At 52.3% G+C, this 16,709-nt stretch overlaps 5 protein-coding genes across 5 annotated transcripts; 3 read left to right on the top strand and 2 right to left on the bottom strand.

Moving 5' to 3' along the window:
• Positions 1-3,779: 3,779 nt before the first annotated feature.
• PpBr36_08096 (uncharacterized protein) lies at positions 3,780-5,910 on the top strand (the record flags this gene model as incomplete). Its single annotated transcript, XM_029895229.1, has 4 exons — positions 3,780-3,844; positions 3,902-4,045; positions 4,109-4,868; positions 4,942-5,910. 4 exons carry the CDS (start codon positions 3,780-3,782, stop codon positions 5,908-5,910), a joined length of 1,938 nt encoding a protein of 645 aa, XP_029746843.1.
• Positions 5,911-6,771: 861 nt separating this feature from the next.
• PpBr36_08095 (uncharacterized protein) lies at positions 6,772-9,368 on the bottom strand (the record flags this gene model as incomplete). Its single annotated transcript, XM_029895228.1, has 8 exons — positions 6,772-7,387; positions 7,470-7,697; positions 7,756-7,989; positions 8,056-8,182; positions 8,245-8,319; positions 8,394-8,706; positions 8,788-9,177; positions 9,249-9,368. The coding sequence occupies 8 exons, from the start codon at positions 9,366-9,368 to the stop codon at positions 6,772-6,774; spliced, it is 2,103 nt and encodes a 700-aa protein (XP_029746840.1).
• A 1,101-nt stretch (positions 9,369-10,469) lies between these two features.
• On the top strand, positions 10,470-12,174 carry PpBr36_08094 (uncharacterized protein; the record flags this gene model as incomplete). The annotated part of the gene is made up of 2 exons (XM_029895227.1): positions 10,470-10,550; positions 10,696-12,174. 2 exons carry the CDS (start codon positions 10,470-10,472, stop codon positions 12,172-12,174), a joined length of 1,560 nt encoding a protein of 519 aa, XP_029746841.1.
• Positions 12,175-13,897: 1,723 nt separating this feature from the next.
• Positions 13,898-14,822, top strand: PpBr36_08093 (uncharacterized protein; the record flags this gene model as incomplete). The annotated part of the gene is made up of 3 exons (XM_029895226.1): positions 13,898-14,013; positions 14,099-14,332; positions 14,444-14,822. The coding sequence occupies 3 exons, from the start codon at positions 13,898-13,900 to the stop codon at positions 14,820-14,822; spliced, it is 729 nt and encodes a 242-aa protein (XP_029746838.1).
• A 335-nt stretch (positions 14,823-15,157) lies between these two features.
• Positions 15,158-16,219, bottom strand: PpBr36_08092 (uncharacterized protein; the record flags this gene model as incomplete). The annotated part of the gene is made up of 1 exon (XM_029895225.1): positions 15,158-16,219. The coding sequence occupies one exon, from the start codon at positions 16,217-16,219 to the stop codon at positions 15,158-15,160; it is 1,062 nt and encodes a 353-aa protein (XP_029746839.1).
• Between the last annotated feature and the right edge of the window lie 490 nt (positions 16,220-16,709).

Genomic DNA, 16,709 nt, shown 5'->3' with positions numbered 1-16,709 from the left:
CCCTTTTGTGTCAAACAGTTCGATTATACAAGTACTGTTTTGCTGTTGGCCTTCAGTCATGTATCTCCTGTCATCCGATTGGAGCACAAAAAGATCCCAGCACTTTCTATTGCCTGTGCAAAACAAGTCTGACAAGGTGTATGCTGTTGTCAGTACGACGGTACAATCTGATGGGGCTGGCCCGTGGTCGGGATTGAGAACCCGGTTGGCTAGTTCCTGTGATTCGACAAACCGCTTTTGTTTTCATTTTGGAACTTTGATTCTGATCCTGATTGATTTTCATCAAATCGGCAGGAAATGCATCGATTGCATTGCTTGTTCAGGTCCCTAATAATCCACTTTTACATATTTCAGTCTTTTTTTTTTTCGAGACAACGAGAATGAATGGCCTGCTTGAATTAACCTTCACGTATGTTTTCTATGCCTGGACAAGAGGGGAGAGGGGTTCCCCTCATCCGAACCAGGGTTCGCCAAATCTTTTCTCCTCTTTGAATCGTACAATCGTACTGGCATGTTGCAGCTCTATCAGACCATTGTCGAGATGCTGTTTCTTGGATTTATACTACTATAGTGCATTCAGGGATGTTCTTGGAATCGAGGGGGCTTACTGTACTTACACTCGAAGATGGAGTGGGACTTGTCCAACTTGCATCCCGGGAGATACGTCGTAGATACGAGACTCGTGCAGTGCCGTCGCCATGATAAACAAAAGCTGAAACTCCTCTTGGGAGTGATCTAGGCTTGCTAGGCTCCTTGCGTTTATATCAGCTTACCGAAAATTGCACAAATGCCAAGATGTATTGGTCCATTAATCGACCGGCGTTTCTATCTTTACCTTATCAGCATGCATCCTTATTTTCTCTCACGTTGTTTTTCTCATGGGACTTTTGTGAGTCAAAACGCCAGTGGGGCCCAGACCATGATCCATCTCGTTGGTGCTAAAGCTGAAGCATGTCGCATTAAGGAAAAAGTTATCCCTTGTGATCCACCCACATGATTGATTATCACCCGTAGGCTTTTTGACTTCGTTACCATGACAGTACTTGTGTACTTGCATGTTACACTACAGTAGTTGAGTAGGTACTACAGTGGGTACGAAGTATATGGCCCATGGTGCCATCAAATGCCGCCATCGGCGCTTATAGCGTAAAAAGTATGACGAGTGAGATGCAGTCTTTCTTAGTCTTAATGGTCGTTCATGTCACCGGGCTTGATATCAAACCTGGATAACCCGCTGCGCTGCCAGGGCTACGCACAAATAATATGTCAGCCAAGCCTAGTCCTTTTGCCTTTGGTTCGTCACTGGCAGTTATTTGTACCTAAGAACAAGATAGGGAGACTCCGGTTGTGTGCAGGGAAGGGCCACACTTGTCTCCACCCATAGTGGTTCCGCTCTCTGAGGCTCAAACTTGAGAATAATGGAGGCATTCAATGGTACAGCAACGGGAGACAAACATCCTGCAGCCCACGTTTGAAAACAACTCTAAAAGAGGGGATTCAGGGTTTTTTTTTGGGGGGTTTTTTTTTTTTTTTGCCCCGTAGAAACAAGTCTCTCGCAGCAAGTTCACTACCGTATCACCTACTACACTGCAGCACAGTATTCCTTACGTAGCCGCCGTCTTGAGCTCGGGGCTTGCCACTGGAACCAGCAGCAAAAAGTATGTCCAGTTGGAAGAATCCCGCCGTCAGACTGAGAAAGATCGTTATCTTTCAAAACTCGAAAAAGTCTTTCGCCAAGATGTGATACTCGGGCGATGCCGGCGCAAACCCGGCGTCAAAGTCAATCGCTGACGAAATGCCAGGGTCTAGCCGCGCCGGGCTGGTGGCCCAGCCCAACCAAGGGTCTCCAGTGATCAGCGACCCGACAGACGCCAGGGGAGGGGTGTACAACAGGAAAGCCGCACACAAACACTTTCACAATAGAAAGGAAAGGAGGGGGACCCGTCTCGCATCCAGGACCGTAACACAACGCAATGCAGCCTGTACCGGCAGCAAAGCACCGCACCTTGCTCGCCTGATTGCCTGCACACTGCAAGGTACTGCAACTCGGTTCTAGAGGAGGTGCTTTTTTGTCGCGCAATTGTCTCCGCCGTTCAATTTGTTTGTACCTATGTTCCATGTAGATTCAGGCACCGCCACGAGGGCCACCCCTCCAAAAGGTTTCGCAGCGAGCCAGACTACATGTACATGATTCGATTTGAGCACATTTGGAGCTGCAACTCAAACATGCAGGCGACAGCTTGTTCATCCGCTGAGAATGAGGCCAGGAAATGCGTGCAGAGCCAGGTCCAGATTTCTGATCAGGCCATAAGAGAAAAGCTCCGCCGATTTCCCGAGCCTGGAATGCCAAGGGGCTCCGGCCGGCCATAACTCGGCTCGGGCGGGTTCGTCTTTATTGTTGAGTAAAAAAAAATTATTTTTTATCGTTATTTTTTTATACCAATCATCAGTGCCTGGACAAATTAAGCGCATCGAGCCGCACGCCATCTATTGCACCGAGCCGAGTTGCGTGGTTTTAGCCGTAGAAAAAGGCTTGCATGCTTGGCAAATACCAAGAACTCAAAGGAAAAGGACGCCCCGGCCTTCTTTGGAATAAGCATTGGGCGCCTCTAACATGGTTGAGTATGCTCGCGGGATAATCAATCTGCCTGCCTGTCCTTGATTCTTGGGAGAACCAATCCTGCGCCGCCTACGGAGAACCTGTAGAAAATTCTGGCGCGGTTTTTAAGTCAATATCGTACGTACTACCATCGTACAATCGATCCGGCCGGAACCCACCGCCGATAACGAACTTTTTTTTTCTTTCTCTCTCTTTGTTAGGAGAAATTTAATCCCACACCGCCGCCCGCCACCTTGAAAGTGGGTTTTCTTTGGAAATACGTCAATCCACTTTTTCACACCTGTTGCTATCGACGACTCAGGTATCCTCACACCCTTGCGCGTCCCTCTTGAGCTTGTCGACGGCACCATGTGCTAGGCCAAGACTCAGCCAACATCCCTGCGCCTTTTTTGTTTTTTTCTTCCTTTTTTTCCTTTGGTCCCTTTTGGACCCGGTATCTGAGCACTTGGCGAATGGCGAGCCACGGCTCGATCTGTCATGGAATTGCTGGTTGCCTTCCTTGCTGTTCCCGCGGCAGGGATCAAGCCTAACGCGACGCTTGGCTCGGGTTTGTTCACGTCAGATAACAAAACCGCAGTTGCCCCCCTTTCCCGTTGAGTGGCTTGTCTTGCGCAAGGGTGTGGTAGATTTGCATTGAGGACTCACTGTCGTACTTCTTTTATCATTCCAATCGCCCGTCTAGAGTCTGTTCTGCTTTTGCATTCTCTTCAGTTACGAATGCAACCGTTGGAAGCTTCAAAATCAAGTACAACGTCTTCTAATCGAATCAGCTGCAGCTTGTCAAACTTGGTTGACGCTCAGAAGAGTCAGGAGGTGCACCCTGTTACGTCACAGCCTTATCACCCCAGTCTTCTAACGAGAAGAAAAGAAAAAAGAGAAAGAAGAAAACAGCCTCAGTCCGAATCTGGCGCAACGAACTTCCGTTTCTGGAATGCCTGCGATTTGCCCAGTTTGAGCACTAAATTCATAGGTCGCTGTTTTGTGCGACACTCATTTGTGACTCGTCGATTTGGGGTCCGACAAACATCTCGTGAGACCTAACATCGGTCATCGCACCGCTCAGGCTGGCTTGGCGCCCTACCAGTGCTGATAGCTTCACTTCAGCCCTGCGGCATACACCACTGCATCTGCCTGGCCTGTGCTCGGACACTCGCCAGCAATGCCTTCGTTCAACCCCTTCTCAGCCGTCACCGGCCGGAATGCCTTCACCCTTTTCGACATTAGGTATGACCTGGCAGTAGATTCTTGTGCTGTGCGTACTGCGCTCTAACACGAAAACAGGTTAGAAAACGACTTTCTTGTCTTCCGTGGCAATGAGCACGAAGCTGCAAGTCAGCTGCTCAAGGGAGTTCTCGCTGTGTGCGTGCCCGGGCCGACCAAGATCGAGGATATCCACCTGAGGTTGATTGGAACCTTGCGCCTGAGGTAGGTTTGGATTCTCCAAGACGTATTGCGCACTCTCTGTCCCACCAACTAACCGTTTTATAGCTGGGCGGATACGAAAGCGACACCTAGCGGCATTTCGATTCAAAAGTTCGAAAAGACAACCGAGATCCTCAGTCACAGATGGCCCAGCTTCATCGGCACGCCGGGCAAGAGCATGATCTTGGACAAGGGCAACTACGAGTTTCCCTTTGAGCTGATGCTTCCCGGAAACACTTCGGAGAGTGTTGAGGGCCTGAAGGAGGCTAGCGTCACATATCGACTCAAGGCGACGATCGCACGGGGGAAGCTGGCCTACGACCACCATGCATACAAGCACATCAGGATGATTCGGACGCTCGACGCTTCAGCACTCGAGTTTCTCCATGCCATGAGCGTTGAGAACATATGGCCGAACAAGGTGGAATATTCGATTGTTGTTCCTCGCAAGGCGGTGGTATTTGGAAGTGCGATCCCCTTTGAGTCCAGGTTTACTCCTCTACTTAAGGGATTAGAGATCGGAGACGTGACGATACGATTGATCGAGGCCTGTGAGATCCTGGCCACCTCTGCGACCGGTGTGCCCATCAAGGAGCACAAGAAGGAGCGTGAAGTTACTTCCTGGGTTCTACCTGTGACACGTGACGAGCACTGGCAAGATGTGATTGAGAACACAGGACAGGAGGGCTGGGTCTTGACGGCGGATCTTGACTTGCCCCGCAAGCTAGGCAAATGTGTGCAAGATGTCAACACGCATGGCATCAAGACTCGGCATAAGCTCAAGATTGTTGTGGCCCTCCAGAACCCAGATGGGCACATATCAGAGGTAAAAAATAACCGCCCGCTCAACCCACGCATCTCAATAGTGTTGCCGCTGACTAATCTCATCTTCTCTTTAGCTTCGTGCCACACTGCCCGTAACAATCTTCATTTCTCCTAATATTCCTCTTGACGAAGAAGGAAACCTCGCACAACCAGTTCAACAAAACTCATCCTCTCAGGAGAGCACCAGTCAAATAGCGCCCCCAGGCTATGGAGAGCACGTCTTGGACCAGCTATACTCCAATATCGACATGGCCGGATATCAAACACCAGGAGTCCAGTCAGGCATGAACAGCCCGTATATGGCCCTTTCAAGAGCAGGCTCTAACGAAAACCTGGCGGCAATGCTCAACGACAACACCATAACACCAGCGGCACTAACCTCACGACTGCAAGATGTCTCCGTGGCAGGAGGTCCTCCCCACAGAGACTCATCCTACGCTTCATTGGCATCTGCCCTCTTGCAAAGTCAGAACGCTGATACTACAGCCACCAACACGTCACCACCACCTTCAGCCCCCCTATCCCGTCACGACAGCGGCGAGGAGAACCACTCTGGCAACCACACACCTGAGCACGTCGACTACCCGGAGCTCTCCGAGCTGAGCAAGGTTCCCAGCTACGCGACGGCGATCCGATCATCTCGCGTATTTGCCCCCGCGGCAAATGCGCTGCCTGACTACGCCACAGCCACGAGCGAGCCGACGACTCCTGCGGTGACCACACCGGTCATGACCCCAGTGGCGCAGACCGCCAACCCACTCGAACAGATTCCCGAAGATCCGTTGGAGCAGACAGGCCCCCGCAGCGTATCCCCCGCAGCAACGCCAGCATCGCCGAGCAGCATGAGCACAAGCGCCGAGCAGCCACACCACAATCACCACCACCATCAGCCCCAGCGACCGAACCCGCGCAGACACTCTTCGTTTGGTGGCTTCTTCTCTAGCCACCACTCCCTCGGCATGCATCATTTCCATCATCACCACGGCGAGGGCGACGAGAGGAGGAGGTTTACGTTGATGCAGATGCGCGACCCGGTCTCTTAGCTGGGGGTCTTGTTGCACCACAGCAACATACTGGTGTGATGCTTGTGTACGATTTTGGACTGCGTTGGGGAGTATATTTGCTCTCACATGACCTGAAATTTTCTAATTTATGACTTGGGGGATTTGACTCCTTTCACTTTGCTTTCTTTTTCTTGCACGATACTATTTTCTCATTTAATATTACAGCAGCAACACTTTGGCATCTGACCAGTTGTATATCCCCAACTCTCTATCTGATTTATGGTTTCTGTTTGTTTTTTTTCTTTTTTTTTTTCGTTTGATTCTTTTTTTGTTTGTTTTTGTATTTTATTTTGGGAAATCACATCTATATCGGCGCATATAGGAGGCATCGGAGTAAACCGCATAGATCGATAGACAGGAGGCACGCGTTGTTTTTGATTTTTCATGATGACTTTTTTTTTTTTGCCCTGCTGGGCAACGGTCCCAATTCAAATGTTTTCTTTTTCCTCCGCTAGGCCAGCTTTAGGTTTGTTGAATTTTGTGAATAGACATTATCATCATTCATTTGCGTGCTCCGCTGAATTTCTTAACTACAATTGTCAATGTCGACATCAATTTCTCGCCCAGTCTCTCCTATCTGCAACATGCAGGCTTCGTATTTTCACTTTCTTTTATTTTCTCTTGGACCAGATACACAGCAGCTACGTTTACTACCCACCTACATAACAAAGACCACATCGCTAACCCCCCATTTGACAGCCATGGCGGCCAAGATCCCTTTATTTCCGTTTTGAACAACCATCTACCCACACGCCTCCCAACTCCATCCCTATTCGCTGGTCAACTTATCGACAAATGAAGTACCAAACTACACGATGAGGTGCTTCACACCCCTAGCCCTCAGGTCTTCTGCTCCACAGCCTTCTCAAGCTGTGACGACGTGCCCTCGGCGGCAGGGGTGCCCGGAGCAGGCGCACCACCGGCACTGGCCGCCGGTCTGAGGGGCAGATCCGTGGGCGTGGAGCCGGGACCGCCGCCAGTAGTGGCACCACCGGAAGCGGCAGCGGCCTTGGCGGCCTCCTTCTTGAGGCGCTTCTTCTCCTTGTCCTTCTCGCGGGCCAGCTTTTTGGCCGCGGCCTTCTCAGCTTCCATCTGCTTCTGCTTGCGAAGCTCTTCGCCACCGAAAGCCTCCCGCCACTCCTCCAGTTTGGACGCCGGGATCTGCGCAAAAGGACGCTCGGGCTCGCCGAGCGGCGTGCCGGGTGTCAGGCTATCGCCCTTCCAGACCTCAGGGATACGGAAGGCCGAGTCTTGGCTTTCGTCGCCCTTTTGCAGACCGATCTGGCGAAGGATAGACCGGGCCGTACCGGGCATATATGGGAACAGAAGACTGGCGATAAGGTAGAGGTGATCGAGGGCGAGGGCAATGAGACCGTTGCAGAGCTCAGGGTCTTCATCCAAAAGTTGGTTTCCGAGCTTATGATCCTGCAACAGCTTGTTTCCAAGGGCAGATATCCTGTCAAATTACATTAGCACTGAGACCGTTCACAAACAAAGAATGAGCCTCCGCAGCCCAAAACGACAAAGACCAAACATACAGCATAGTCGTAGCGAGGCCTGCCCTCAGCTTGGTTGCCTTGAGATTGGAGATGTAATCCTGGAGCAGCTTGTTGACCTCGGCCTTGTGTTGGTCAAACGTCGGGACCTCTTTCTTTGCATATTCGGGAACCTTGGCACCCATCTTGGCGTGGGCAAACTTGACCACCCGCTGGACGAGGTTGCCCAAGTTCTTGAGCAAATCGTTGTTGTTGGCGTCAATGAACTCTCTGTACGGTAGCGTTAGTCGTGTGGAAGATAATAGGGGCAGTGATCAAAACTACATACTCCCATTTGAACTCTGAGTCGCTGCTCTCAGGACGCCTTGATAGCAGGTAGTATCTCCAAACGTCGGGGTCGATCCCGGTTGACTGGGCTGTGTTACCAAACACACCCACACCCTTCGACTTGCTGAACTTTCCACCCTCGTAGTTGAGGTATTCTGTTGTAGAAAGGTGGTTGACCTTGGTCCATGACTCCCTAGTACCAAGTTGTGAAGCAGGGAATATGATGGTGTGGAAACTGCATGCGATCAGTATAAATAAAATTACCAGAACCTGGATATTATTATTGGGGTTGAGTACTTACGGAACGTTGTCCTTGCCCATAAACTGGTATAATTTCACATTTTCAGGGTTCTTCCACCACTTCTCCCAATTTTTACCGTCAAGGTTGTCCTTGTCCGTATATGTCTTGGTTATTGACGGGTATCCAACTATTTATAGATTTAGTAAGTGCTTTACGGAGCAATGGATCTGTTTGGAGTGATCAACTTACTGCATGCATCGAACCAAACATAAAAGACCTTTCTTGCGTACTCTTCCTCATCGAGACCATCCAAGCCCTTGGGGACTACGTAGCAAAGAGACTTTTGTTAGCGGAAAGGGGCATTGCTTGTCGGATATTGTCGAACAGAAAGCACCTACTGGGGACACCCCACTTCAAGTCTCGTGAAATACCACGCGGCTTCAATCCCTTGTCAATCCAAGAATGAGTGATTGAAACGCAGTTGGAGCTCCAGCCCGATTCGGATTCTTTGAGCCATGATACAATCTCATCCCGCAGCGCGTCTAACCGGAGGAACAAGTGCCTCGTCCTGCGCTTCTCAGGGGTCGAACCGTCGACTTTACACTTGGGGTTTATCAGCCATCCCGTGGCCTTTTGAGTGTCGTCATCTGCTGGGGCGCTTGCGTCCTTGTCCGGCTCCATGGGGTCGAGGAGGTTACCGCACGCATCGCACTATTGGCGCACAGCTCATGTTAGACCAACGCTCTTCCACCGCCCACCAACCCAGCCGACTGGTATAGAGTCACAGCTTACCTGGTCGCCACGAGCGCCGGTGTAGTGGCACAGACTGCACTCTCCCTCAACGAAACGGTCCGCCAGGAAGGTGTTGTGCTCCGGGCGGGCACAGAAGGCCTGAACCGTCTCCTGTTGCTCGATGAAACCATTCTTCCAGAGCTTGCTGAAGATGTCTTGGACGATCTGGGTGTGCTCGGGCGTCGGGGTGCGACCAAAGACGTCAAACTCGATGCGGAACCAGTCATAGATCTCCTTGTGGACGGCGTGGTACTTGGCACACAGCGTGGCCGGGTCGACGCCCTCCTCCAGAGCCTTGGTCTCGGTAGCGGTACCGTACTCGTCGGAGCCGCAGACGTAGAGGGTCTGCAGACCCTTGGCCCGGCAGTAGCGCGCAAACACATCGGCGGACTGAGACAAGGTTGCAGTGTCAGCATTGGCAACATAGGTGAACAACGAGGGGTTTCTCGAGTAAGGCTCACCAAGACACTGCCGATGATGTTGCCTAGATGCGGGACGTTGTTGACGTAAGGGAGGGCACTGGTGACGAGGATGTTCTCCTGGCCATCTTGGGGCAGCTTAGGCTTGCTGTCGGCAGCCATGATGGAAATGTTGCGATTGTGGCTTTGCTCTACTTCCTGGTGAATGTGCAAGCCCGGCAATGACCAGTCATTTGTTTCAGAGGTGGTTGCAACTTTACACGCTTGTCTGGCTTATCACTTGCATTGCCATCCACCTGAGTCACGACAATTTTGGATACCCCAGGCTACTACTGTAGGTAAGTATACGTCGCAGCAGCAAACGTAGCAATGACCAGCCATGGAGGGGCATATAGTTCAACGAGGGGCAATTGGTTCGCGCGACGCGCCGAGCGGGTTAGGGTGCTGGTGGGGGTCACTCTCAGGGCTGGCTGGGTTAGGGGTCCAGGTTGTGGGGCGTCTAGACATCAGCCGGTTAATTTAGAGCCAATGGCATGACGTCACGGTCCCTGAGCTGTCCGGTCCTTTGAAGATTGGGCCGTCAATTAAATGATTAGTTGACACCTCTTGGGATTAATGAGACAACATCTATGACTTCAAATCATCTTTAGCGTCGTTCAAGGTGTGCTGGTACATGATGACCAGCTCAGCTAGCCAAAGACAGCTCAGAAAACTCGATCAGAGGCAACAAGTCGTGTGTTGTACCGAATATGTTTTGGGTAGAGAAGGACTTGGCCAGTAAATCCCAGCAGGCTGGGATGTTGGAGGACCCGGGAAACCCGGATTGGGTTGATCGTTGTCGCGATTAACAACAAAGAAGAGAAATGGCATAAAAGCAAAAAGCTCATAGCCGGGATGGCCACTGACGTAGCTGGAAATGCATCGAACAAAGCGCACACACACACCGTTCTTTTGGGTTGATCCAGTCATAGACTCGCCTGGCGCCCTAGTCCCTGGTTTAAGTAAAGCGATACGACCTGAGCTAGCCAGGGAGACGACGGCACGATGCCACCTACTCCACATATTTATGTCGTTGCTGTCCCACTTTGGTGACAACTGAACTGGCTCATTTGTCTATCATTCGTACAAAGCTTTGCTTTGCGTACAATTTTGTTGTTACTTGACCTCGCTTTTGGCCTTTCTTTTTTTCGTTTTGTTTGGCGACAGATACCCTCACACCGCTTTTCACTTTTAGATTCTAACGCAGAGCTACAACGAAACAATATGGCGTCGCCCACGGAAGGTATGTCGCGCGCGGCGACCTCGATCAGTGACGATGCAGTTCCCGAGAATGATCCCACTGGAGTAGGTGATTTCGGATTTGTTGTTGTCGGCCTTTCTCAGATCGGCGTATCTATTTATATAAATGCACAAAAAGATTTGAACAGGAAACACCCTGTAGAATGGCGAGATCTACAAAAGCTCCACCCGCTAACTTAGTTTCACGCAGACTGCCGGGCTCTTGGCTGAGCGACTCTCGGCATGGAAACATGCCGTCGGTTACCTTGAGGAGTTCATGGTCGCAGTGGAAAAGGCGCACAAGACTCAGGCAAAGGAGTATGAAAAGGTCCTCAAGAGCATCAGCAAACCCCTGAAGGAGGGTCACCACTTTGACCAGAGCCTCGGCGGCGTCGCAGGCTTCTTTGAGAACATGCGGGTCAACACCGAGGCCATGGTCAACACCAACCTTGAAACTGAGAAGACCATCAAGGGCACGGTGTTGCCCATAATCGAGCGGCTGCACAAGGAGATCAAGCACAAGACCAAGGAGCTGTCTCACGGCGCCCAGAAGAGTGCCAAGGACGTCGAGAAGGCGCGCAACGTCACCCAGAAGCACATTGAGCTGCTCGGCCAGCAGACGGCTGCCTTTGAGTCGTCCGGGGCCAGGTTGGACCCCTCACACGACCCCTACGTCTTGAAGCGTGGTGTCCTGCACCGCCTCAACCAGCAGGTGTTGGACGAGAACAACCACCGCAACGACCTGCTAGCTGTGCAGAACAACTTCCAGGCATTCGAGATGCACGTAGTGGAGGTCATGCAGCAGGCCATGGAGGCTTTCAACCAGTGCGCCGGCGGCCAGGCCGAGAAGATGCGCGCCTTGTACTCGGACATTCTGGGGGCCGCCCAGAGGATGCCTCCTGACTTTGAGTGGAAGGGCTTCGTTCAGCGCAACAGGGAGAACCTGATCGACCCCAACGAGAACCCGCGGACCGTCGATAGCATAACGTTCCCGAACATGGACCACAAGGGGACCAAGTCCCTGATCGAGGGCACGCTGGAGAGGAAGTCGCGCAACAAGCTCTCGTGGGGCTGGTCAACCGGCTACTACGTCGTGACTCCGTCCAAGTTCCTGCACGAGTTTAAGGATTCGGACAACCTGCGCAAGGACCCGGTGCCCGAATTGAGCATCTACCTACCCGAAGCCATCATCGGCACGCCAAACATGGAAAAGTTCAACATCAAGGGTAAGGACGTCTCCAAGGGCATCAGCGGCAAGCTTGCGGGCTCTGCCGAGCTGGCCTTCAAGGCGCACACGGCAGCCGACGCAGACAGGTGGTTCGAGGTCATTAAGAGTGTCGCCGGCGCCACGGGAGCGAAGCGCGTCAACACTGATGCCAACGCCGCGTCAGCTGCCGCGGCCGCCGTCACGTCGCCCGCTTCTCCGACCTCGCAGACGGAGAAGGACGCCGCCCAGACGCTGCCTCCATTGGCTACCGATCAACCCAAGCAGGAATCAGGCGTCACTGGGACCGAGACCGTGACCAGTCCAGATGCCCTTTCGCCCAACTCGGGGGTAGATTCGGGCCTAGCCTCGCCCCAGACCACAGGGACGTCGCCCGCGACGACGCAAGCTGTCTCTCCTACGACCGCGGAAGCTCCCAAAGCTCAGACGGTCGTGACGGACCAGAAGAAGCCGGTGGAAGCCTAAACAAAAGCATGTTGAAATAACCGAGATGGGCGGATATGATGGACGAAGATCCGCGTAATGATTTGACCAAGTCTATGATGAATTACAGGCAAACAAATTATTTGAGTTTTGTTGTATGGATGCCGGACACGCCAAAGAAGCCAATCGGAGGTATTGCTGGTTTTCCTTTTTGAGTTAGTCGTTGTTTGCTCTCATTGGTCTCATAGGCCGTATAATTTATTTGAGCCTTCATTACCGATCCGAGTTTTTTTGTAGTCATTGCTAATAAATGCGGCAAGGTTGCCCAGTCACTGATCTGTATGACCTGGTTGCCTGAAAGCGATGTAAACAAAGTGTGACAGAGATTGTGATTGGATCATCGGCCTGAACTTTTGTGCCGCTTTTGAGCCTCATTGGAGACGATCGATCATTCAAGTCACGCGAAATAAGTCGGGCGTGGGTGCGGCTGAAGATGCAGCGCGAATGCCTTGTGTTTTTGGTCCGCCATTGTCCATCGTCCGGTGTTGGATAACGAGGCGTCCAGAGTTCCCTTCGATTTCCCTTGACTGGAAGGGATCAGATGCATGACGATAAGTAAGCACAGCCTGACCTATGTCGCCTCCTTTTTTTTTTCACACACTCTCTCTCTCTCTGTCCCTTTTTCTACACAATCGAGTTTTCCATTTACCAAACCGTAACAAATGTACATACCAATCACGTCTGTCCGGGATATAAAAAGAACGCCCAAGCATTATGCGCCCAGGCGGGTTCCACGCTTCGCCCACGAGGCAGAAAAGACACGTTTGTCTTGCATGGCCTCGTTGCATTCATTCATTGCGCCCATGTAATAAGGCATTGGCATGCATGTCTCCTTTTTTGGACGCGGTTGTTCGTTATCTCCACAAACGGATACAACACACCACTCTACTGACCGAGGATACACACCGGATTGCGACATTGGTTGAACAAAACAACTTGTCAGTATCGCTGGACGTCTGAATATTACGGCAAAAACCGTCATCTAGCATAGTGTGTTTGATGAGCCCAGATAAGGATATATGATGCCAGCAACACATCTATGCCAAATTGTTGAAGCATTGTACGGCAGATGGTCACGCTGCTGGATGATATCGGGAGTTACTATCATGCTATAGAATATATCATCAGCCCAGCCTTCCCACACGCCACACACTACCCCGACGCTTCCTCGCATGATGCAGAATAGGACAAGGTTGATCCATGTATAAGACGCCAAATTACAGCCTTGCCGAGAAAGAATGTGAAATAGAAACATGACTTGACGCCGGCTGGTATTCTACTGCTAAAGCTGATGGCAGAACTAGTTTTTTTAGTACCACCCAGGATGTATGTATGTATGTATGTATGTATGTATGTACTAAGTATGCAGCCACCCTCCACAATGTCAACTGAACCCCTATGGACGAAAGATGTACCCGTCGGGATAAATGGTTCGAAATGGATCGCAGTAGGCGGCAGCAATGCGCCGCATTCGTGCGTCTATCAATAACATTTTCCCATTTTGGCAAAGGAGCCACATCTTTGCGCCCCCAACAAGAGGTTGAAGACGGCTAGATGGGTATATAAATGACGAATACTGCTTTTATATGTTTGCGATCTTTATTTGGTGATTCGTATCAGCTCCTGATTGATACAGCTTTCTCTCAAGGATCGATATAACCAAGCACAAATCTGACAAAAGCTCGCAAAGTCGAGCCTTTGAAAAATGACCAAAAAGTGGGCAAAACACCGGCAGCGCATCATCAGCCTCTACCTGGACGACAACAAACCTCTACACGAGGTCCAGTCCATCATGAGAGAGCAGCAGAACTTTACGGCATCGTAAGTCATTTTTACGAAACAAAAAAAAAAAAAAAAAACAGAGAAAAGCCATGCCACTAACACAGCCAACTCGAGAGGAAAACAGAACAAGAGCATACCGTCACCGCTTTATGAAATGGGGCCTGTCCAAATACAGCCCGCAGCGGCGGCGAACGTCCATCAGCTCTACGGGCTCGTCGTACGACGCGCCGGAGCCAACAAAGACGGCTGCTCCGCTCTGGCCCAACGCATCCTACGCCCAGGCGGAGCCGGCGTCTCCGGTGTTTTCGTCTCCCGAGATGAATAGTTATGCGCAGGTCTACTCGCCCGCAAATACCGAGTGAGTGCACCCCATAGTACAGCCATACCCCGTTCCTCATCTAGATTTTATGTCTGTCCCTGATCCCCCACAACAAAAGAGCCACACTAACACCAAAACCCACCACACCAGCACCAACCTCGAGAGCACAACCAACCCATCCTCCCCAGGCCAACTCGGCACGTACGGCGACCACCCGACGCTTGTAGCCAGCTACCCGCCCTCCCCTCCACGGCAGACGTGGGCCCCGTCCCCGGCGCTCACCTGCCAGCAGCAGGGCGTAGACGGCGTCAGCTGCGTCCTGCCTCCCATCCGAGCCGTGCAGTGGGGTGAGTGCTGCTGCTGCTGCTTCCCTAGCTGCGTGTTGCCGTCAGCGACGGCCGCCGCGCTGCCGGGCTTTTGGGAGGTCGGCGGGTCGTTACTGTGTGGGCTGGAGGAGGAGGAGCAGTATGTCGATTTGTGCTATCCGCGGGTGCAGGATGGGTTTGTGGCTAGGTTGGCTCAGGAATGATTTTTTTTTTTTTTTTTTTTTTACTATTTTTTTTCTTTAATACCTTTTGTACTGTTTTTTTTTTTATCATGATTATTTTTTATCTTGTTTTATTTTTTTTTTTGGCTGTGGTGCAAAGTCGTTAGCCAGGAACCATTGTTGTAAACTAATACATTTGGGTGATTCGGTTATGGGCTCAGGTCTAAATATGTCTACCCACCTTTGTTTCATGCCACTCTCCACTCGATTATATACATATTTGTTATTCTACAAGCTTTCTCACCACGGACAAAGTATACTGATACATTGTAGTATTACATCACCCCCTCGATCCGTTCAAGTCAAAACCTCCATGCTCAAGTAGCGACATACGGGCTCTTCCTCACGGCATAAAAGTAGTTCCCAACCTTCTCCGAACCGGGCACAGCCTTCCACCCCAGGCCAGGCACGTAAACGACGCCCTGACACCTCTCAGCCGAGCCGTTGCCGGTCCAGCCCTCGGAGGCCGGGCGGGACGCAAAGTGAGCGCGCAGTTCCTCGACGTCGACGTACTTTTTCCAATCGTGGGTCCCGGGCGGGACGATGCCCAAGACGTGCTCGGCAGCCAGGATGGTGGTGGCCCACGAGGTCCAGGTGCGCGCCATGGTGCTGAGGACGAGCCAGCCGCCCGGGCGGACGAGGGCGCCACACCGCTGCAGGAACGCCGACGGGTTGTCCACGTGCTCGAGCACCTCGAAAGTCGTCACCACGTCGTACTGCTTGGCCGGACCGGCGGCGCCACCCTCGGGCCCCACGGCCGGGGATAGAGCCTCGACGCTGGAGTGCAGGTACGTGAGTTTGGCCTGGACGGCGGGCGTCTCGCGGCGCAGGTGGGCGCGCGCCACGGCCAGGACCTGCGAGGACGCGTCGATGGCGGTGACGGACGCCGCGGTCGGCAGCCGCGCCGCAGACTCGGCAAAAATGCCCCCGCCGCAGCCTACATCCAGGTAGTGCAGGCCTTGACGGGGTTGCGAGGATGATGGCTGCGGGGATGAGCCGTCGGCTGGTGGTGGTGGTGGCTCAGAGGCGTGACAGGCGGCGATAAAGTCGTGGCGGAGGGGGTTCATCAGGTGCAATAGGCGTGAGGGGCCATGCGAGTCCCACCATGTCGAGGCCAGGGCGTCAAAGTGCGAGACTTCGGATTGGTTGACGGTGTTGAGGTTCGGGTCATGGTTGCTGATCGTGCTGTTGCCGCTGGTGTGGTCTTGCGGTGATGATGATGCCGGTGGTGATGAGAGGGCGGTCGAGGTGTGAATTGACCTTGTCCGTGGCTGCGGCTGTGTTGTTCCCTGTGACAACGGGACACCGAATACCCGCGGAGTTGCCCGAAGTAGCAGCCGCGCGGCGTTTGGGGTTGAAGTCCTCAGCAGAGACGCCATCGCTGAGTGGATGCGTACTGGACTCAGTGTCCCCGTGTTGCCTTTCTCACTACCTCACTGGTGCCTTGCGGGAATTATCGAGCACACCGGTGTTAGATCCTTAAATTGCAACGTACTTCACTCCTTCACATCCCCGTGCAAATATATCGATGGAAGTAGAAAAAGGGATGGAACACCTCCAGGGAATCACGTGTCTTGGAACTTTTTCCCAGCGCGCGTCGCAGATTCAAGCCCCTGTCATCACCTACCGGGGAAGTTTTTTAGCGGCTCGGCGTCACGGTGTGGGTCCATAGCTTGTGCGCTAAAACTGGGTACCAGCAAAGCACCAGACCAGCTTCAGCTTCAGCTTTATCCCCACTGCTCTCGCGGGCCCGAGTCGCGATGAGCTCACTGGAGGGACCCCGCGGCGCACCGGCGGCGGGGTTTTCCCATGCGACGAGAAGCGACCTAGATTACTGCGTTAATTGTCAGCGCCTCGGCCGAGTTTGTC

Source organism: Pyricularia pennisetigena, chromosome 5 (genome assembly GCF_004337985.1).
Source record: "Pyricularia pennisetigena strain Br36 chromosome 5, whole genome shotgun sequence".
Taxonomy (NCBI): domain Eukaryota; kingdom Fungi; phylum Ascomycota; class Sordariomycetes; order Magnaporthales; family Pyriculariaceae; genus Pyricularia; species Pyricularia pennisetigena.
This window is presented reverse-complemented; position numbering and strand designations above follow the sequence as displayed.